At 46.7% G+C, this 22,259-nt stretch overlaps 1 protein-coding gene across 3 annotated transcripts in view; it reads left to right on the top strand.

The window, feature by feature from the left end:
* The window catches only part of NPLOC4 (NPL4 homolog, ubiquitin recognition factor), a 65,852-nt gene that overhangs the window by 19,269 nt on the left and 24,324 nt on the right, over nucleotides 1–22,259 (top strand). Inside the window, exons 4-12 of one of the 3 annotated variants that reach the window (XM_077854590.1) lie at nucleotides 1,765–1,941; nucleotides 4,256–4,304; nucleotides 5,068–5,162; nucleotides 6,876–6,999; nucleotides 8,287–8,466; nucleotides 11,821–11,907; nucleotides 14,427–14,498; nucleotides 14,924–15,050; nucleotides 20,297–20,457. In XM_077854590.1, the coding sequence (XP_077710716.1) occupies nucleotides 1,765–1,941; nucleotides 4,256–4,304; nucleotides 5,068–5,162; nucleotides 6,876–6,999; nucleotides 8,287–8,466; nucleotides 11,821–11,907; nucleotides 14,427–14,498; nucleotides 14,924–15,050; nucleotides 20,297–20,457 (1,072 nt within the window). The remainder of the gene's footprint in view (nucleotides 1–1,764; nucleotides 1,942–4,255; nucleotides 4,305–5,067; nucleotides 5,163–6,875; nucleotides 7,000–8,286; nucleotides 8,467–11,820; nucleotides 11,908–14,426; nucleotides 14,499–14,923; nucleotides 15,051–20,296; nucleotides 20,458–22,259) is intronic. The other 2 variants (XM_077854592.1, XM_077854591.1) reach the window with 2 other exon arrangements.

Raw genomic sequence — 22,259 nt, 5'->3', positions numbered from 1 at the left:
CACCCCGAATGCATGGCAGAGCAGGCCTGTGGTTACAGACTCTTAGAGGGGACTGGTTTCCCTACTGCGCAGTGGGTGCAGGAAGACAAGATTTCTCCTTGGTTCCTATTTTCAGCTGGTGATTCTTCCCAGCTGTTGAGACATCAGGCTTTATGTGGTGTTTGAGGCTCAGCATCCTGCTTTGGGATGGCAGCCTCATGGACTTGCAATCCTATTGCCTGGAGAACGAGTGTGTAAGCCAATCTCAGGGGTCCTTTAGGATAATGTCGTATCGCCATTCCTGTTGGGGTACTGTGGGCTGTTTGGGGCCACGAGGAGTTCCTTACTTAGGTTAGAGCTCCGTGGTACATTTTAGAGCGAATCTGTTAAAACTGATGGAGGAGCTGAGCCAAGGGTTCTGTAGCTCGAGGGTGTTTAGGAATATCTGGTCTATTGCTAGAAACAAGTCTCTAGTTACAGTTAGGCAATTTTATCACCCCTTAATTATGGAGGGAGGAAGAGAGAACAGACCTATGGAAGAGCAGCAGCCATGCTTCTTAGTGTCCTGTGTCTTTGGTGTTTGCTCTCAAGGCCTGCTGCCTGTCCTCTTTCAGTTTGTTAAGTTAGGGCTGCGTGCGGCAGGCTACTTCTTCACACTTCCATTTTCATATTGTTGGTGGCAGCTAAGTATTTACCAAATGGTAGTGCTGCAGCTTTTCCTTCAAGACTGGGGTTGATTTTAGTGTTGCAGACCCTGTGTGTGCAGCCCACGCTGCTTCTGTACAGCGCTTGTAAGTGGGAGTGTCTCACACCTCGGGTCTCGTTGGTCTGGCTGTGCTAACCAGGTCCTGCAGTGAGTCAGCAGTGTGAGTGAGAAAAGAGAGAGCATGACTTATGTGGAAATGGTAGAAAATCAAACACTGCTGCTTGAACTGTGAATTGTGCGGCCTGTTTGGAAAGCAGCGCATCGGTGACTTCACAAATAAAACCCTCTGTCTGTAGTAGGGTTACTCCTGGAAGTGTGCCCTGTAGAAGTAAAACCACACAGTTGCCCATCTTTGGGCCTTTCCTCAGGTGCAGTTCTTGGTGGTAGAAATGTGATGGTCGAGCACGTGCCTGTCAGTGTGGAGGTGCCGGCAACTGTGATGAGGCGGGCTGGCTGCAGAGCACTATGCTGCCATTAGAAGCAGTGATTAGACACAGACCCCGTATTTGGAGAGATCTGGGGCGAGGTATGATTGAATGAGAAAAGCAAATGCAAAACATCTGTCTTTGGTAATTTCATTTTTGTCAGGCAGCATCATACATGTCTGCGTGCACGTGTGTGGGGGTGGGAGTGCAGAGAAAGAAGCGGAAAGCTGTGTAGTAGGTAGATGAAGTGTTGGGGTGCTAAGTAGTAGACGGTAGGGAATGAACAAGGAAAAGTGGGAGCTAAGCCCAGAATGAGAAGCAGGGAGAACCCTGCTACAGGCCAAGTGTGTATGTTGTGGCCGTATCTCATCTGTGTGGAATCCAACGGGCATATGAAAGTTTTACAATTGTAAAAGAAAGTGAGTCGCGGTTACAGAGAATCCACTGAGACCTTTCGAATGCTAGGGAGCATAGGAGACATGCAGAGGGAGAATTCTGGTCTCTTAAAATTAGAAGCCTCGTTATTCAGCTTTTAGGGAAGTTGGTGTTTGCCTCTTGGATGTCAGAGACTCTCACATGTGAGCAGCTCTTCTGTGCAGCCAAGGTTGTGGGAGGAAGGAAGGCAGGCCCTGCCCTGTGTTTGTTGTCTGACAGGCATGGAGATCTGCTGTTCCTGTTTCCCTCGAGCCTTGCTGGACCCTCCTCAGAAATGGAGACATCGGCCCCGCCGGGGCTGAAGGCCTGCGGCGCTCCCAACGTGGTGGAGGATGAGATCGACCAGTACCTCAGCAAGCAGGACGGAAAGATTTATAGAAGCCGCGACCCACAGCTGTGAGTGTGTGGGGTTCCAGTCCCACCTGTGCTGACTTGAGTGGCGCAGGAAGCAAGATGATTGTAACGTGCCCTGTTTGAGTATCTACTGAAGAAACACAAGTTTTGAGTTTGACCATCTATTTTCAGATAAAATTTCACTTCAAGTTATTTTGTAGGCTTTTTCTTGCGTGAATCTCAGAGTATATTCCACATGTACTTGAGAAGTTTCCTAGTGTTTGGAGCTAAGAGATTTGAGAGGACGGATGGAACTGAAACCAAGTGTTGAGTGCAGTGCGCTCCTGAGGTGCTCCTGCCGTGTAGCTCGTCAGGCCTGTGTGGCCATGTCAGGGCGAGAGCAGGGAAGTGGGGAAGGGGTGGTCTTGGCCACAAACCAGCACAGGTGCTCATTCAGGTCATCTTGCTGGGTTCAGTCGAGAAATGTCAGCGCCATATACATGTTCTTCCCATTCTTTTCACTGGTGCTTCATGCATTGAGCACGCTGCTCCCTTGAATAGTTACTGTTTATCTAGGGTTAATGAAACAATTACACTGGGTATGTTTCTGTATTTCTGATTTTTTGCAGATCTTTTAAAAATTTTTAAAAATTTTTTAAAAGACTTATTTATTGATCTTAGAACATGTGGAGGGAGGAGGAGCAGAGGGAGAGAGAATCTCAAGAAGAGGGCAGCCCTGGTGGCTCAGCAGTTCAGCGCTGCCTTCAGTCCAGGGCGTGATTCTGGAGACTCGGGATCGAGTCCCACATTGGGCTCCCTGCCTGGAGCCTGCTTTTCCCTCTGTCTGTGTCTCTGCCTCTCTCTCTCTCTCTCTCTGTCTCTCATGAATAAATAAATAAAATCTTAAAAACAAAAAAGAATTTCAAGCAGATTCCTCACTGAGTGCAGAGCCGGATGCAGGCCTTGATCCCATGACCCTGAGATCATGACCTGAGCCAAAATCAAGAGTTGGACACTTAACTGACTGAGCCACCCAGGCGCACCGGCAGTTCTTTTTAAAGAAACCGGTTAGATACACTTGAGTTTACATCAGTGATGTGAAATTATCTGAGTGAAGGTTTTTTGTCTCTGCACTAGAGCCTTCTATAACTGCCTCACTCCATAAACATGATGGGGTGCTGACATTGAGATATTGGGACTCTAAGTGCCGCATTAGCAACTTGTATGTCTTAGATTGAAGAGCCCCAAATGGTGCTCTGCTGCAGTTGGTGTGGAGCCACTTCACAGCCATCGCCATCAGCCCGTATGCCCCTTTCATTTGCATTTCCTCCCAGGGAACTCATGCTAGCTCCCCCCACGATCTGTGTCTTCGAGGCCTCATTAGAAATCTTTTAGAGGGTGCTTGTGCATGTGTGCGTGTGTTCTGTAAAAGCCTCCCTGTTAGGAGACAGACTATCTCTACTCTGAAATGTGGAATGCACATGCGTCCAGGAGTTGTGACCCCACTTAGCAAAGGATACAGTTGAGCCCGAGGGACCACCACTTGGGTTTTCCACCAGCCATCACCACCCTCCTTACCTGAGCACATTATGCTGTCACGTATGTGTGGAGCTTTTAGGGCTTTAGTCTTTCTTAGTGACAGAAATCACTAAAACCCATAGAGCCAGGCATCTTCGTGCTTTTCCTAAATGTGCACAAAATGAGTATTTCCCAAACTGGACTTCTGTCCCACTGGGAAGTTTTTTTTGCCATATCCCATCCCAACATTCTTAGTGTTTACTTAACATCGATTAAAATAAATTTTAAGTCCATTCACTTTATTTAGTGTCATTTTCAGCAGTTAATATCTACACAGTCACAAGTGAGATGTGCTGGGCAGTTTTTTTCTAACACAAATAAAAATAAATACTAAGTTATTAAAATAAAAAATGCTTGGGCAGCCCGGCAGCTCAGCGGTTTAGCGCCACCTTCAGCCCAAGGCCTTATCCTGGAGTTCTGGGATCAAGTCCCATGTCAGGCTCCCTGCATGGAGCCTGCCTCTCCCTCTGCCTGTGTCTCTGCCTTTCTCTCTCTCTCTCTCTCTCTCTCATGAATAAATAAAATCTTAAAAAGAAAACACTGCTCACGTACCATGTTATGTGAAAATAATTCCACACAGGGGATGCCTGACTGGCTCAGTCAGTAGAGCGCACGACTCTTTATTTAGGCTTGTGAAGTTAAGCCCCACATTGGGTGTAGAGTTTACTAAAAAATAAATAAAAATAAAGCAATGGACACAGGTAGGGAAATACTCTATTTAAGTGTCAAAAATGTGAGGTGGCAGTCACAGGAAAGCAGGCATACTAATTACTGTGTTTCTCTTGCCCTGTGCTCTTAGGTGCCGACACGGGCCTCTGGGGAAATGTGTCCACTGTGTCCCGCTAGAGGTGAGAGTCTGTGCAAGCGTAAGGCCTGGGCTGGTGGGAGGGGCCGCTTCCCAGAGCCTGTCAGTACTTTCCTTGCATCCCGGCGCTAGGTCGGAGTGGGGAAAAGATCTTAGCTGTTTGTTGCCCTGGCCTCATGGTCCCACTAACACGAGCGGCTTGAAGAGCACGAGCCTTTATTTATGGGAGCGACCTTCTGGGTGGATGATGAATGGCTGAAGCGTTTGTATTGCTGTGATGGAGGGGCAGCACTTACCGTGGGCTCCCTGGACAATCCTTTTGAAACCTGACACAAAGCTGGGGCTGGCGGTTTCCTTGCTCGTCATTGTTTTGATTTACTTTTCCCTGAGTCTCACATCCTCCTGCTGATTCGTCCTGGTGAGATTGAGAGTTACCATAATAATGCTGACTGGTAACTGGTTAATGCTGAATTTACAGCAGCAAGGCCAACCTGATTTTCTTCATGAGCCTCCTCTTCATCTCGTGGGCTTTTTCTTTTTTTAATTTTCCTAGTATTTACTTGACCTAGAGCATTTTGTATTTAATAGAGATTCATTTTAATCTTGGAACGATAACTGGTACACAAAGAAACCTTTGGTTCTGACCTAGAATGATGAGTGAGAACCAGGTGCCCGACCTCTCTCATTGCCCTCCCTGGGTCCTGGCTTGGTCTCTCCCCGCGTGCAGCGGAAGCTCGGCTGCCCGCCCTCCGTGCCTCGAGACGCCAGCAGGTGTGTGAGCGTACTGACTGTGTGTGTTTTGGCAGCCGTTTGACGAGGACTACCTGAACCATCTCGAACCTCCTGTGAAGCACATGTCCTTCCACGCCTACATCCGAAAGCTGACCGGGGGGGCCGACAAGTAAGCAACCTGAGCGCAGTTAGGCTGTACCAATGTGGCTTGGGCGTGCACAAGTTCTTTTTGTCTATCTGGCAGGTGTGCTTAAAGCCTGTGAGCACAGGAATGAGAACAGCAAAGATCGGGGTCTGGGCACAGAGCGTTTGAGTTCGTGACTTTTCCCCTGATTCTAGAAAAGAAACAGACGAGTGGAGCCTCTGATGCCCTGTCATAGTCCATATGCTCAGAGTGTGGGGCAGATGCCATGTTGGCAGCAGCCCCCGTGGAGGCCCCTGGGGAACATCCCCAGACTTCCTGCAGGTGTGCAGTGCTCTGGCAACTTAGTTGTATGTGAAGGTGGATGAAATGTGGTGTGATGGTGGCCAGAACTCATCTTCTGCTTTTTTGGAAAAACCATACCACTCCATGGTTCTCTCGGCTCAGTTATTCCATGGCCCCCATCAGCCTTTTGCCCTGGAGGCTGCCTCTTTATCAGCTTGACTTCATGGCCGTCACAGGAGCTGAAGCAATGGTGCCGTCCACGGGTGGGCCTCATGGTGCCTCAACAGGTACTGTTTGCAGGCTTGGCCACGTGCGCAGTGGGGCGACCATCTCGCACCTCCCTGGGTGCAGGCTGTGACAATGGCTGGAGAGGGGCTAAGAACATTTTTTTTTTATAAACCATGTCAAGTACTTCCCTGTGTGACCCCTTTCTGTTGACTCCATGACTATATGTGCACCTTTCCAGAAAGTAATGGACTTGATACCATGATTTTATAATTCCCATCAATGCAGCAGGAGGAGCTGGTGGCTGAACCCAAGTCAGCAACATTTTGTGAAGAATGTCATGTTGGCCTGATTATAGTTTTTCTCTGACAAACTGCTGACACCCTAAAATGGCTTTTTAAAAAAGTTAGATCACGGGAAACAAGTCTTACCAGAAACCCATCCTTGCCTGTCAGTGGGGTAAGCCGTGGGACTTTCTGGATGAGGGAATGAGTAGCGATTCATTGTGCTGAAATCTGTCAGCCTTTCACCAGTCTGGGTCCAGGCCATGGTACCCCATGGGGGGCATATTGGCAGTTCTCGCTAACATGCAGACTGGTAGCAGTCACTGCTTCTCAGGGGCCCGCGGGCCAGCGTCCTATCAGCCTATGAAGACAAGATTGAGTTACTGGACCATTGAGTGAATGCAGAAGTGGCATAGGGTGAGGGCATGTGTATACCCTCACCCTATGTCAGGGTGGGGCCCTGGGTGCCTCACTGAGCGGTTGTATTTCAGCTATAAGCTGGGGTACCCACATGAGGTAATTCAGAGTTGTTTTTTTTTTTTTTTTACAAATATGTCAGTGCTGGACTCATGATGTAGAGCTTGCTAATGAGTTAATGAAACTTAAAAACAAGCTTGGTTTCCTCTCAGTGGCACAGGGTAGTCACTAGGTATTTAATAGTGTTCTTGAAAATTTTCATGGGTGTTAGTGACAGACATTGAAAACAGAGACTTTTTATAGGGAAATAAATAGTCATGCATTTCTGCATAGCCTCCATGTGCAGGCCAAAGCCGGAAGTCCACAATGGCAATTTTTAGCACATTTTCCCAGCTGCTGCTTGCCATGTGCTTAGCTTCTTAGAACTCTGTTCTGGAGGTGTAAGATGTTTGACATGTGATTTCCAGTCTCCTGCTAAACTTTTCACCGTTGGAATGTTTAATTAATTAAGTTCCCTCTTCTTATTCAGGGGGAAATTTGTTGCCCTGGAGAACATCAGTTGCAAGATTAAATCAGGGTGCGAGGGACACCTTCCGTGGCCTAACGGCATCTGTACTAAGTGCCAGCCAAGTGCCATCACGCTGAACAGACAGGTGAGATGCTCACTGTGTCCATCTAGGCAATGGAAAGCAGTAGATCTGTATTCATGGCTGAGAAATAAAAATTTCCAGAAAAGGTCTTCCTTGGAGGGAGGATTGCACTACATGTGGCTAGTCTAAGTGCACTTCTGGGTCATACGCTGGACACGTTATTGCTGAGATCTCTAGCTGTTGTAGGCATGGAGGAGAGGGAGTCTTGTTTCTCTTCTGTTGGCTTGAATGGAGGCAGAACTTTCTTGGTGACTGTTTAAGTTGCTTCATGGTTGCGGCTTTGCTTTCTAAGAAACCATGGCAGGATGCCTGGGTGGCTCAGTGGTTAAGCGTCTGCCTTCGGCTCAGGGCATGATCCTGGAGTCCCAGGATCAAGTCCCACATCGGGCTCCTTGCATGGAGCCTGCTTCTCCCTCTGCCTGTGTCTCTGCCCTTGTCTCTCTCTCTCTCTCTCTCTCACTCTCTCTCTCTCTCTTTGTCTCTTATGAATAAATAAAGTCTTTAAAAAAAAACAAAACATGGCTCTGGAAGCTGGTAACTGAACTGTCCCGGAGCCCCCTCAGAGCACCTGTCTGGGTCAGGTAAAGAAGGAAGCTGGGCTCTGAAATGAGGAAGAGACCAGTATTCTGGCCTCTTCCCCTCTGGTTCCCGTGTCCTTGAGGATCACTCACCTCGCTTTCTCTGCATTTCTGGCCAATGTTTTACTCCATAGAGAGCTCTCCAGAACCTTTGTGACTGTTCGGAAACTGCTTCCTTTCTCTTCTTCCTGGCGCGTGCTCTCTCTCTCTTTGAAAACAAATTTTAGTACTAGAGATAGTGAAAACCTGAATTTTTGGTGAAATCCCAGTAAGTTTAATTTGAATTAATTTATTGAGGAATCCCACCACTACCCTACCCTCCCTCTAGAATCTGAAATGGTCTTAAGGGCAGAGCACATTCTTAAAACGTGTGTATGTGTGCGGGCGCATGTATAAAGAGTTAAATAGAGATTTATAAGCGGCTTTTTTTTTTTTTTTAGATTTTATTTATTTATTCATGAGAGGCAGAGACACAGGCAGAGAGAGAAGGAGGCTCCCTGCAGGGCATGTGGTTCACCCCCCCATGTGGAACTCAGTTCTGGGTTCCCAGGATCATGCCCTGAGGCCAAGGCAGACGCTCAACCACTGAGCCTCCCAGGTGTCCCTTATGAATGGCTTAAACTGGAAAAATTATTTATTTATTTATTCATTCATTCATTTATTCATTCATTTCTGACAGAGTATATTCATTAGCCCATTGTTTGCTCTACAGAAATACAGACATGTGGACAATATCATGTTTGAGAATCACACGGTTGCCGATCGCTTCCTTGACTTCTGGAGGAAGACAGGGAACCAGCATTTTGGGTATTTATATGGACGGTATACAGAGCACAAAGACATTCCTCTTGGCATCAGGGCCGAAGTAGCTGCCATTTATGAGCCGCCTCAGGTAGGTGAGCATAGGCTTCACAGTTCATGGCCTTCATGTTGCCCGGCTCTGAAGGCTGTGCAGGCTCTTATTAAAGACTTCATTTCACTTCTCTGCCCTGTCACTGTCAACACACACACGAACAGTGTTTATTTTCTGAATTCTGGGAGGGTAAACTTATGGCCCCTAAATATTTCAGTGTGCATTTCCCGACTATAAGGTCATTGACTTACAGGGTAATAAAGACCCTTTTTTTTTTTTTTTTTAAACTTTATTTATTTACGATAGTCACAGAGAGAGAGAGAGAGAGAGAGGCAGAGACAGAAGCAGGCTCCATGCAGGGAGCCCGACGTGGGATTCGATCCCGGGTCTCCAGGATTGCGCCCTGGGCCAAAGGCAGGCGCTAAGCCTCTGCGCCACCCAGGGATCCCAATAAGGACCCTTTTTAATGTCAGTAGTTGAACATCGTTGGAATTTTTTTTTTTTAAGATTTTATTTTATTCATGAGAGACAGAGAGGCAGAGATGCAGAGGGAGAAAGCAGGCTTGTTGGAATATTTTAATCTATTGCCTGTGTTCTACTTTTGTTGATTTCCCCAAAGTGCCACAATGCCTGCTCCCTCCTTCGTGACTATATCTCCTTTGCCTATGCCTGTGGTCAGCTGGCCTAGAAATGGTGGCATGGGAGGATCGCGGGATGACTCGTGTCCTTTTTTTTTTTTTCTTAAGATTTTTATTTATTTATGAAAGACAGAGAGAGAGAGGCAGAGACACAGGCAGAGGGAGAAAGAAGCAGGTTCCATGCAGGGAGCCTGACGTGGGACTCGATCCTGGGACTCTAAGATCACACTCTGGGCACGAAGGCAGGTGCTAAACCTCTGAACCACCCAGGGATCCCCTTGTGTCCTTTATCCCATGCCACACACACAAGTGTCTTAGAACAATAGTCTCAAAATTACCACCAGTATAAGACTGAAAACCATTTAAGGGTTTTTTTGGCGGAAGGAGGAGGATCCTTAGAGTGTGTCTCATGAGGGACAAGCAATCAATTACTGTGTTTTATTTTAATTTTCATTATTTTTCTTGAAGATTTTATTTATTTATTCATGAGAGAGACAGAGTGGCAGAGGGAGAAGCAAGCTCCCTGTGGGGAACCCAGTGTAGGACTCGATCCAGGACTGTGGGATCTCGCCCTGAGCCAAAGCAGATGCTCAACCACTGAGCCACTGGGCATCCCTAGTTTTACTGTGTTTTAAAGTCATTTGGAAGGTCCTCTCTGTAAGACTATGCCACCAACTAGTTAACACATTTATGTTCATTTATTTTATTTTCAGTATTTAGGGATTAGTGTTTCATATACACATTTGTTGTATAGCTATATGGAGTATTTATATAGTACGTTTCATTACATATATATTACAAACGTGGAAACATTGAATTTTGTCAGTGATATATGTGGTTAAGTGCTCGGGAGGGGTGCTTGTGTGTGCAGTTTACTGTGATGTACAGCAGAGTCCTACAACTAAGATGGCTTGGGGGTGATTAGAGGGATGGGTGCAGTAGAGTAAGCGTTAGTGGCCCAATCTAGATAGCTGATATGTGAGTCCTCACTGCGAAATTCTTTAAACCTTGCTGTGTGTTTGAAATTTGTAGTTAAAATGTTGGAAAAGAAAAAATTTTACTCGTTTCCAAAGTCAGATCTACAAACAAGGTATCCCCTTCATCCTATCCCTTTCTTTCCAGAATGTTTGGTTTAGACTTCTAAATTTTAAGTTTAAAAATATAAGCAAATATACAGAATATTTATACCATTGTCCTCTCTTTACATGTATGTCATACCAGACTCACCTTTGTCACCTTGCTCTATGTTCGGTAAATCAGTCCATGATCAGCTGACTTCTTAAATAAGCCAAGGTCTGAAACTGCACGCCCTGTGGCTACTACTAGCTGGTGTGCAGGCCAGGCCCATGGCTCTTGCACAAATGCCATTGTCTCCCTGGCTGGATTTATGCAGAGTTTGAATGTAGTCTCCACCTTTTTGCCAGTTTCCATGTTTACTGAGAGCTACAGGGAAGTATTTGTGGGGGCCTCCTGTGGTGTTTCATTTAAAAGGGGATGCTAAGTGGTGATGGAGACCCTGCCAGAAGGTTGGGGTTACCTAACCACCAGGACAGTAAGTGTGCTCTGCAATCAGGGAGCTGCTTTTGGACGCACTTTATCTTCAAACTCAGTTTTGTAGAGGTCTCTTTCATGAGCAGCTTCAGCAGTCGTGTTAGGAGTGTGATGGAGTAAAACACGGAAACAGAAACTTCTGTGTCCAGACTACTAATAGCATCTCCAGAGCTCCCAGCTTCAGGATCCTGAAGGTTGAAACCATTAACTATAATAACCTTTAACTCATTAGAAGTTGAAGCTCAAGCTCATGCTGCCACAGGTCAGGAAATCAGATCCTTAGATTTGTTCTGAATTTCTGATATGACCTGTGCTCTGGAGGCATTTAATGATTTGCATATTGTTAATACCCAGCAACAGAAAGTTATTTTTTGTTGTTTTGCCATAATTTGACTCATTTGCAAGGATGTACCCAACTAGTATAAATTGGTTTGGGATTACCTTCACTTTTTTTTTGCTGTGGCCAGAGTTTCTGCTAGGTACAGGACTTACTATTCATGACCTCGAGCTACATTCAGTGCAGATGAAGGATTTCGGCAAACTTTGTCCACTGCAGGAAGTTGGGGTCCTATGGCCAGTTTAGGTTGCATATGAGCCAGAGTCCAAGCCCACCTATTACCCCAAGCCCTGTGCTCTGCCCAGCAGGTTGCCGATTTAGGTTCCTTTTTTATTCCTCTGTGATTCTCTCATTCAGTACCTTGCCTTTGAAGCTCAGCACTACCCTGCAGGAGCTGCACAGAAATTTTCCTAGCCTGTTTACTGGGCACAAATGTTATACCTTGCACCTGGAAGCTTGCCCAATGTACCCAAAGCTTTTTGGAAGGAAACTGTTTCTCCAAGGGAGTTTTGAAACTGACTTTCCCCAGTGAAGGAACCCATTAAAAAATTGTGGAAACAGCCTTCCTCAGTCCTAAGAGCAACCACACACTTGACAAGAGACTGTGTGATGTAAACCAGCCTGAATGTCCCCATCTTCTCTCAGAGGCTTGACTGGAAAGCATGATAAAATGTGAGAAGGGGCAGAGCCTGGAGGGTGCGGGCTGTGTTTTATTTGGATGTCAACCTTTTTATGCTGCCATAACTCTCCTTTTTGGCAAGGGGTAGAGCAATAGAGCAGTGTGCCCTTGGGACTCCTGAGACAGAATTGGAGTGGGATGGCTGTGGGTTCCTCTGAGTTTGTCTTCTCCCTTTACTGCCTCAACAGATCGGCACACAGAACAGCCTGGAGCTTCTGGAAGACCCAAAAGCTGAGGTGGTGGATGAAATTGCTGCCAAGCTTGGCCTGAGGAAGGTACTGAGGCATTCTGCTGGCCTTTGAATGGGGTACCAGGGCTCTCTGTTGGGATCATTGGGGTGGGTGGCATGGCCAGGCCTTGTCTGGGACTGAACTCCCAGCTGCCTGAGGTCAGGTGCAGGCCCAGCATGTTGTAAAGCCTGCTTGAGTCTTGTGTTCCTCAGGTTTGAAATAGAATATTTCTCTGAATTAAAGTAAAATGAGGGGCAGCCCGGGTGGCTCAGTCGTTTAGCACTGCCTTCAGCCCAGGGCCTGATACTGGAGACCTGGGATCAAGTCCCATGTCAGGCTTCCTGCATGGAGCCTGCTTCTCCCTCTGCCTGTGTCTCTGCCACTCTCTCTGTGTCTCTCATGAATAAATAAATAAAATCTTAAAAAAAAAATAAAGTAAAATGAAAACAAACGATCCCTATACTGGGGCTGTTATGTTGAAATCTGCAGGCCTCACTCCCTGAGGACAGCTTCAAAGGGTGTAAGAAAGAGGCAGCTGGACGCACATCCCTTCTTCCTGCCCAGGAAGGAGCCTCAATGCTGAGCTGTGTGTCTTGCCCACACACCGTGGCCTAGCCTCTTAGTAGGAGCCCTTCCTTCATGTGTCCTTGCAGCTTTGCAGCCTGTGACAAAGGCCTGTGCACAGGGTTCACTTCCTGCTCTGGGCGCTTGGAGCCTCTGGCCATCTTCCGTCATCAGTGGATTTCCTGTTTCTAATTTAGATGTCTGAACATGTGAGCTTTCCTAGTTTTACTGGACAGTAAGACAACAGGGAAGAAGTTTGGAGTTTGTTGATCTGGTTTGTGTCACATCCTTGGTGGAGCTCCCAGGAATTTACAGTAGGGTTTCTACATGTGTGTATGGAACGTGAAATTGAATACCTCTTAGAATTTCACAGTTAATAGCTATGTAAGTTTTATCTTTTGTTTGTTAATCAACTTAGTGGAAAACAAACTCCCAGATAAACAGGAACATTAGAAAATGTGCTTAGAAGCCTTGGGAGGAAAAAAAAAAAAAAAAAGCCTTGGGAAGCTATAGAACAAAGTCATTTTAACAAAAGCTTTAAGAAAACAGTTCCTATTGTTTCTAGTAAGGAATCACCATCTTTTTTTTTTTTAAAGTAGGTTCCATACCCAGCAGGGATCCCAGCATAGGGCTTGAACTCACAACCCCGAGATCAAGACCTGAGCTGAGATCAAAGATCTTAACCAATTTACCCGACTGAGCCACCCAGGCACCCCAGGAATCAGTGTCTTGATTTAGAGTCCTATTTGGCTTAAATTTTTGAAGTTTCTCGTGTTCAAAAGAGAAACTAGTGTAACTTTTTGACCTTTTTTTTGTTTTAAACATACAGTTCAGTATCACTGTAGTTCTAATAGATCTTGAAGTGACTTCAGTGTCTGAAACTCTGGCTCTGTTGCTTTAGCTGACTTCAGCCTGGCTTTGGCTCTGCTTTACTCATTGCTTTGGCTCATTTACACTGCAAGTCTCCTTTTCTTTGCTGTGTCCTCTACGGGGTTTTTTTGTGCATTGGGGTATTTTTAAAGAAAATAAAGTTCTGGGCAGCTCGGGTGGCTCAGCGGTTTAGCACCGCCTTCAACCCAGGGCCTGATCCTGGAGACCTGGGGTCAAGTCCCACATCAGGCTTCCTGCATGGAGCCTGCTTCTCCCTCTTCCTGTGTCTCTGCCTCTCTCTCTGTGTGTGTCTCTCACGAATAAATAAAATCTTAAAAAAAAAAAAAAGAAAAGAAAAGAAAATGAAGTTCTCCACATTTGCCTGTTCTTGTGTGCAGGAGATGGGTTTGAAGAGTTCTGTACAGGGTTCTGCTGGACAGGGTCATGGGCACCACTTCTCCAAAGGATGTGGACTTGGGGTCCAGCCCTGCTTGTAAACCTCCCAGCCCAGTTACAGTTCAGGAGGGGCAACCAGCTGTGAGGTTCTTGGGCATAGGAGGCCTAGGAACCCAATAGACAGGCAGCTAAGACTGTGGCTTGCCCTAGGGATGAGGGTTTTAGCTTCTTGGGCCCTCACATGCTGTCTCCAGTTCTGTAGCAAGGAGTGTAAAGGAGCCTCTGGGCAAGGACTTTGTGGTGGTGGTCCTTATTTTAAGTACCTTTTCTAGGGAGTCTGTTTTTTATGGAGAAAGCCCTAGCATCTCAAATAGCATTGTCTCTCTTTGCAGTGTCTGCATTCTATTAATCTTGTTCACCCCTGGGGTTTCCCCCGAGCCCAGCACAGTGCTGGGTATAGAGTTGGTGCCATGGAGTTTCTAACAAACAGATGAGCTCTGCTCATGCAACATCACCTCCAGTCCAGCAGCACCAGAGGAGAATGGCCGTTTTCAACTGAATGGAGTTTGAAAGTCCTGGTAGTATACTTGAGGATCTGACTCCCCTAGAAGGAAGTAGCTCACAACAGTCTATTGCTGAAACATTATTCTGAAGGTCTTTGGACAGAGGCCAGAAAGCATTCATTGCCTGTTTCAGGGAGAGGTGGCTCAAAGGATACTTTCCTTTTCGTTCAGGTTGGCTGGATATTTACAGACCTCGTCTCAGAAGACACCCGGAAGGGTACCGTCCGATATAGCCGTAATAAGGTGAGCGGTAACGGGAGTGCCCAGTGCCCTCCTAGCTTAGCCTGCAGCTCAGTTACAAGCCAGCTCTGGCTCATGCCTGCATGGTGGCTGTGTACAGCTCCTCCTGGCTTTTAGACCAAATTGTTTTCAACACCAGTGCTCTTGATAAATTAAGGGTGGGTCTCTTGATGGTGTCTTGTAGAGCAAACCCCCTGGGCCTGCACCAGTGTTTTTTGGAGGTCAGCCCGTAGGGGATGCCTGATGCTTCTGGCCTTTCTAGTTATTCGTGGTGGGAGAAGAGGGGCCCGAAAGAGCTAGGAGCTGTAGGTGTTTGTTTCATGCAGTGTTTGACAGGCTACCATTTAGTTCTTAATGTTATCTAAAGAAGAAATAGCATGTTTCCACATGATGTTGTAAAATGTGATACGCCGGCTCTTTTCTTTTAGGACACCTATTTTCTGAGTTCGGAAGAATGTATCACTGCAGGAGACTTCCAGAATAAGCATCCCAACATATGTCGACTCTCTCCAGACGGACATTTTGGATCTAAGTTTGTCACTGCGGTGGCAACAGGTGTGTGTTCTGTTCCTCTTTTGGCACATTTTCATTCTTAGCTACAGTAGATTTTCTTAATGTTCTTGTGGGGCACAAATTCCACTTTTTGTTTTGTGTTAAAAATCCTAAAGTTACCCACATCACCTACAAAACTACTAGAATTGGGGGCTCAGCGTAGCTCTTCTCTCATCTGCTCACGTTCCATGTCGAGGCCAGTTTGATTCTGGATCTCAGCTCAGGGCTGCCTTTGCCACTTCCAGCAGCCAAAGAGGACTCTGGTTATGCAAGAGAAAGAGATTTACTATTGGTTACTTATTTTTGACATTATGAGCAAGAGTCTTTTTTTTTTTTTAAGATTTATTTATTTATGATAGACATACAGAGATAAAGAGAGGCAGAGACACAGGAGGAGGGAGAAAGGGAGAAGCAGCCTCCATGCTGAGAGCCCGATGTGAGACTCGATCCCGGGACTCCAGGATCGTGCCCTGGGCCAATGGCAGGTGCTAAACTGCTGAGCCGCTCAGGGATCCCCAGCAAGAGTCATTTTAAGACACCATGTCCGTGTGTGTGTGTGTGTGTGTGGTGATACATATATTCTGTGCTATATATATCGTAAATATATAATAATAAAAAAATTGTGGTCCATAAAAAGGTACTATCACAATCTTTAACAAGCTTTACATATGTTGGCTTAGGAAAAAACTGGCCATAGGCCTATACAATTTAAAAAGAATAGGAATTTTAAGGGTGCCTGTGTGGCTCAGTCAGTGAAGCATGTACCTTTGGCTCAGGTCATGATTAGGGTTCTGGGATTGAGTCCCACTTCGGGCTCCCTCCTCAGCAAAGCGTCTGCTTCTCCCTCTCCCTCTCCTCCTAGCGTGCTCACTCTTGCTCTCTCTCTCAAATAAATAAGTATAAATAAATTAAAAAATAAAAAACAAATAGGAGTTTTAAACTTGGAGAACCAACTCATGAAAGCCTAGTCTATTTGGTCAAATTTTTTTTTTTTTAAAGATTTTATTTATTTATTCATGAGAGACACACACAGAGAGAGGCAGAGACACAGACGGAGAGAGAAGCAGGCTCCATGCAGGGAGCCCGATGTGGGACTCAATCCCAGGTCTCCAGGATCACGCCCTGGGCCAAAGGCAGGGGCTCAACCACTGAGCCACCCAGGCATCCCTCAATTTTTTAAAGTAAACACTAACCTGGAACCTATGAAGACCTGGTTTCTACTCTCACAGAATTGATAACCCAATTTGTTCATGGTAGTCAACCTTCCCCTAGTTCTGTAGAAAGAAGCACTCCCAATTGAACAAAACCAGTTTACAAGTAGCCCAAACATGTAAGTTACTGGATCCCCTGTTAATCCCAGTTGAGGCTGTCACACTGAGAATCATGAAGAGAAACACTGCCTGATTTTTAAAGATCCATGGATTTAAGATGCAAGTGGATTAGTCACTTTCTTTTTGAAAGGAAAGGTACTTTTGAGGCATGAGAGGCAGTGGCAACATCTTTCACATGCTAGTGTGAATTAGTTGAAGTCTTACCTGAACATGTGAACATGTCCCCTTCCTTCTGCTAACTTGTTCTCACACTCCTAAAGAATTCACCATGGATTAAAACTCCATGTTTGTTTTTATGCATATGTATAAAATATGGTTGAATCTTTTTCTTCTTTTTTTTTTTTTTTTTTTTTTTTAAGATTTTATTTACTTGAGAGAGAACATAAGCAGGGGAGGTACAGGGGGAGAAGCAGACTCCCTGCTGAGCAAGGAGGGCTCGATCCCAGGACCCTGAGGTCATGACTTGAGCCAAAGGCAGATGTTTAGCTGACTGAGCCCCCAGGTACCCCAACAGCATCGTACATCTTGTACCTCCAAACAGTTTGCTGTTCCCCTCCGTCAGTGGTTTTTGACCACAAGCACACACGGAGCGGCCCCACTGTGCTCCTTCCCTACCTTCCCTGCTGCCCTGTGGAGCTGTTTGAGCTGTGCTTGCTGTACCCCATCCCTGAGTTCCTGATGGGCTGGGAAGGAGCTGGCCTGTGTGTTTGTAACCATTGCCCAGGAGACTGTTGCATCTGGGCTTTATGGTGCTTCTGCAGGCACTGTGCTCGCAGCTCCCCTAGAGCTGCTGCTGAAGCTGCAGGCTCCCCCTTGCCTTTCCCTGCCAAGAACAACTCTAGCTTGAGACCTGTGGAGGAAGAGAGAAGTATGTGTGGGTTTGCTCTTTGGAAATGGATCTAGTGACGGATCTAGTGGAAGGAGGATGCATAATTTAGCCCAAGTGTAAACTCCTTGCCCCGATGCTGGCATCTCTGTGCCTTGGTAGGCTGGCCACCCTGGCCACCCATCCACATCTCTGGGCCGTGAGATTCCCTTCTTGAGGCTGCCTCCCAGGCACAGAGTTCTTCTGCAACAGGCCCTTTCCTCCCACATGCAGGTTTCCTTTGCAGATTGACTTGAGAAGGAAACAATCATATTGTTAGCTTGTCCCACTGCCTCTACAGCCCAGCCAATATTGGGTTTCCGGAAAGGGTAAAGAAACCCATTAGAGCTTGGTGTCTTGTTCCTCCACATAGAGAAGGAGAGCTTGCAATTCCTCTCTTTGAATCTGCCTTTTTATTTACTTTGCATTATTTTGATTAACATCTTGAATGGAGAGCCAAACGTTCCCTCTTCACCTGACCAGCAATGGCCCTTTAACTGCAGTAGGGAAAAAAAAAAAAAAGAAAAGAAAAGAAAACCATTTTGTGTGAAGATTGGTGACAACCGGCACTTAAGATCAGAAAAAGAGTTGTATATACCGGATGCTTTAAGATGCTGTCTACCCAAAGCTCTGAAAGACTTTAAGATAGGAAGTAATACCTAACCACAATACCATTGAGTTTTCGTAGAATTGTTACATATGATAATAAAAACCTGCCTGTTTAATCTCAAAAATCTTTTTTTTTTTTTAAATCAGTCCTTTGTCTTTATTAAAGAGAGCTAGAAAGAGATTATACCTGGCAACCAAAGGGTGAGGTACTAGGCAGAAAGGTGGGTTGGGCTCAGGCCCTGGGGAATCACAGGCAAACTGATGGCCTGGGAGGAGCCAAGGAGACCAGTTCCTGGCAGCAGCTGAAGAGATAGCCAAGGGTGAGCTTTCAGGCACTGGGGCAATCAGCTGGTTCTGCAGAGGATGCAGGGTAAGTTGGGCTGGCCTGGAATTTACCTGAGGCCACCCTGCCTTGTCTACCTAGATCATCCACTGGTCCTGATCCTGTTCATTGCCTTCCATGTGGACTAATGTTGCCCTTTTTTTTAAAGATTTATTTTAGAGAGTTTGTGCATGGGGAGGGGCAGAGGGAGAGAGAGAAACTCCAAGCAGACTCCCTGCTGAACTCGGAGCTGGACTTGGGGCACCTGAGCCAAAACCAGGAGTCAGTTGCTTAACTGACTGTGCCTCCCAGGGACCCCCTAATGTTGCTTTTTATTTTTTTTAACAGCCTTCAATTTCACAAATACTGCTTTCTATTTTTCTGTTTCTCAAAGAGAAATCTCAAAGAGATTTTTTTTTTCTCTAATGACCCATCACACTTTAATGATCAGTCTAAGAGCCAGTGTAGGTTTACAACGCCCAAGGTTAAACAAGAGCCAGATGCACACACAGGGGTCGGCGTCACTGTGCTCCTTCACTGCCTTCCCTGCTGCCCCTTCTAAACCATTGCACTCATCTTTGGTGCAGGAATGGTATTCCTTTTTTTTTTTTAAATTAATTAATTAATTAATTTATGATAGTCACACACATAGAGAGAGAGAGAGAGAGGCAGAGACACAGGCAGAGGGAGAAGCAGGCTCCATGCACCGGGAGTCTGATGTGGGATTCGATCCCGGGTGTCCAGGATCGCGCCCTGGGCCAAAGGCAGGCGCTAAACTGCTGTGCCACCCAAGGATCCTCAGGGATGGTATTCCTAACCCTGAGCACACCAGGGGGTGAAGCGACCTGTATCTGCTGCCTCGACGCTAGTGAGTGGTCACAGCCAGCTCTCCTGAGTGTGTGAGGGAGGGTGACACCACGCATAGTTTTGGAACTAGGCTTGTTTGTTGAGTGGGCCTCTGGAGCCCATTTGCGTTTCTGGAAGCCAGCTACTATCGACCTCTGGTGTGCAAATTCGAGCAGATGGCAGGCCCCTGGCTTGTGCCCTGTTAGCTGGTTCTGCCCGAATCCTTCACAGTTCTCTGTTTTTCCACCAGATCTGGTAAATGTTTGAAAGCCAGATGGAAAAATTTTCTTTTTTAATTTTTTTGAAAATTTTTTTATTTTTTGGGAAAATTTTCTATTCCCTGATCAGTAACTAACTTTGTTTTTGTGAAAGAAACTAAAATGGAGATGTTGAGCACGGTTTGTTTGTTTTTTTTGACGGTGGTTTTAATTCTCCCAAACTAAATAATTCCAGACAATAAAGTTGTCAGAGCATATAACCTGATGGCAGGAGCGCACGTGTGTGTGTGGCGGTAGGAGTCCGCCATGTGCACTGTTGCTCTTACCTCTTCTAGAGGCTCAGGGTCCACCTTTGACAGGGTGCCCATCCATCTCTTTAGGATCTCATCTCAGCTAGGTTCCTGCTCAGCTTAACTTCACCGAATGGTTCACTCTTAGCAGCTTTTGCGCTATCCACGTCCCTAATTTTAAGTCACATTGCAGGTTTTATGGCATGACGATTGAAGAGAGAGGTAGGGGTGAAAGGCACAGTGAAGGCAGCAGCACAACCTAGGCCCCTTGCGTGCTGGCCCTGGCTCTGTGCCGTGTCCACACCTCCTGAGAGGGGTGCTGGATGATGGTGTGGTGGCCCTGCAGGCATCTTGGGGGTAGAGCTGACGGTACAGACACTGGCATTGTTTTCACCATTTGTCCTGTCCGTCTCCATCCCCCCACTCCATTCACTCAAGTTCGGAAGTTTGCTGGGATGAGGGCTCTGTCTGCCATTCTTGCCTCTGGTGTTTGTAAATCAGAGCCGCGGTACGTGGTGACACCACGCATAGTTTTGGAACAGGTATTAGAGACCTGTTGGGGGAGCTGTGGTGGCGTCTCCCAGCTCTGCATCCGAGGCTGTGTGCTCAAGCTACTCAACAGGTTACTGTCCGACATTTTTGAATTCTTAGCCCAAGACAGACTCTGGAGGGTCTTTTCGTTGTGTTGGTCCAAAGTGATGAGTAACAGATACAGACTTGGTTTGAGTCTTCTCTGGTGGATTTTCCATGAAGGTCTCTCTCTCGCAGGTGGTCCCGACAACCAGGTCCACTTTGAAGGGTACCAGGTCTCCAATCAGTGCATGGCATTGGTCCGTGACGAGTGCCTGCTGCCCTGCAAGGATGCCCCTGAGCTCGGCTATGCCAAGGAGTCCAGCAGCGAGCAGTATGTGCCCGATGTGTTCTATAAGGTAAAAACACCACGGCGCAGAGAGAATTGTGGGTGGGGAATAGCTGAATGCTGACTTGTGTCAGACTCCACTGTCCTGTCAGCCACTTGTCCTCTGGTGGCTCAGAACCCACTCTGTGGGTGAAGGCATTGCCAGAGCACGTTTGGGGCTTCTGACGGAAAGTAGAAATAACATGCACTGGGCTGGGGATATGTGATCAGATCAAACCGTTGCCACACAGACACAATTTCCATTTCTGAACGTGAGAAAAGTGGATACATCAGCCTCAGCAGGAGTAGAAAATGGAGCCATGTGATTCATCCACACACTCTCCTCAGGACACCAACGTGTGAGCTAACAATTTAGACGCATCATCGTCCATTACTAAATCTTTGTTTCTTGCGAGAGCTATTAAAGCTATTTTCATTGAAGAATGTCCTGCTTGAACAGGTAGGAGTTAGGTGCTCTCCTCTGCGACTGGAGAGTCCATTGTTCCTGCTTCGAGGCCAGGTCCCTTCTTGGTTCCCGAGTGGGCAGCCTTTGCGTTTCTCCCCAGTACCGTCCTGCTGCCTGGAGGGTTCCTTCAGTTCTCTCTCCTGCAAGGCAGCTTTTGTCTGTCTGGAGGCTATCTTGTCTTCGTTTTGCAGGCTGTTTTCACTGTATAAAGAATACTAGGGGGCAGCCCAGGTGGCTCAGCAGTTTACCGCCACCTTTGGCCCAGGGTGTGATCCTGGAGACCCAGGATTGATTCCCGCATCGGGCTCCTCTCAGGGAGCCTGCTTCTCCCTCTGCCTGTGTCTCTGCCTCTTTCTCTTTGTCTCTTATGAATAAATAAATAAAATCTTTAAGAAAAAAAAATGCTAGATTGATGGGTTGGTGTCACTGTGACTGGACGTTTCCAGCGGGAATCCAGCTGTCACCCTCATGGGTTCCTTCATCCATAATAAGACTTTTCTTGCTGCTCCTTCTTACGTTCTCCTCTTCTTACTGCTTTCAAGCAACTTGGTCCTGATGTGCTTGGGTAGTTTTCCTCATTTGTCCTGAATTTGGGGTTTTTTGAGCTTCTTGGGTCTGTGTGTTGTGTCATTTTTGGCCATTGTATTCATCTCGTGTGGCAGCCGTAACAAGTCGCTACAAACAGGGTTGCCGTAACCACAGTGCTGTGTTCACTCACAGCGCTGGCTCTGGGCAGCGCTCAGCCATCGCGGTGTCAATTGGGCTCTGATATTATTATTATTTTTTTTTTTGGGGGGGGGGGCTCTGATATTATTATCTGCAGGGAGATGTTGGCAGCACCAAGTACCTGGGCACCTCGCCCCACGCACTTCACAGAGAGGCAGTCTGCTGCTTCTCCCTGGAGGCCTGCCAGGAGTGTGTTCCTCTGATTGCTGCTTCCCTTGCACTACTTGACAGGCTCATGTCTTTCGATCTGGCCTGTCTAGCTGCTCCAAGGTCGTCTTCTGACTTGAAAGTCAGTGGAAAAAAAAAAAAGAAAGTCAGTGGATTAGTCATCTTTTTTTTTTTTTTTTTTTTTAAGGCATTATTTTTTTATTCCTGAGAGACACACAGAGAGAGGTGGAGACACAGGCAGAGGGAGAAGCGGGCTTCCCTGCAGGGAGCTCGATGCGGGACTCAATCCCAGGACCCCGGGATCACACCCTGACCTGAAGGCAGACGCTCAACCGCTGAGCCCCCCAGGTGTCCCTGGATTAGTGACCTTAATGCTATCTGCAAAATTCCACCCTGTACACTCCTGAAATTTGCATCATCTTGACAGGGAGAATGGCTGTGTGTTTGAACCCCCTGTGTCTAAGATGTGGTCA

The sequence above is a fragment of the Canis aureus genome, chromosome 16, assembly GCF_053574225.1.
Source record: "Canis aureus isolate CA01 chromosome 16, VMU_Caureus_v.1.0, whole genome shotgun sequence".
NCBI lineage: Eukaryota > Metazoa > Chordata > Mammalia > Carnivora > Canidae > Canis > Canis aureus.
Note: the sequence above shows the minus strand (reverse complement) of the source record. Positions and strands in the feature narration are given on the sequence as shown.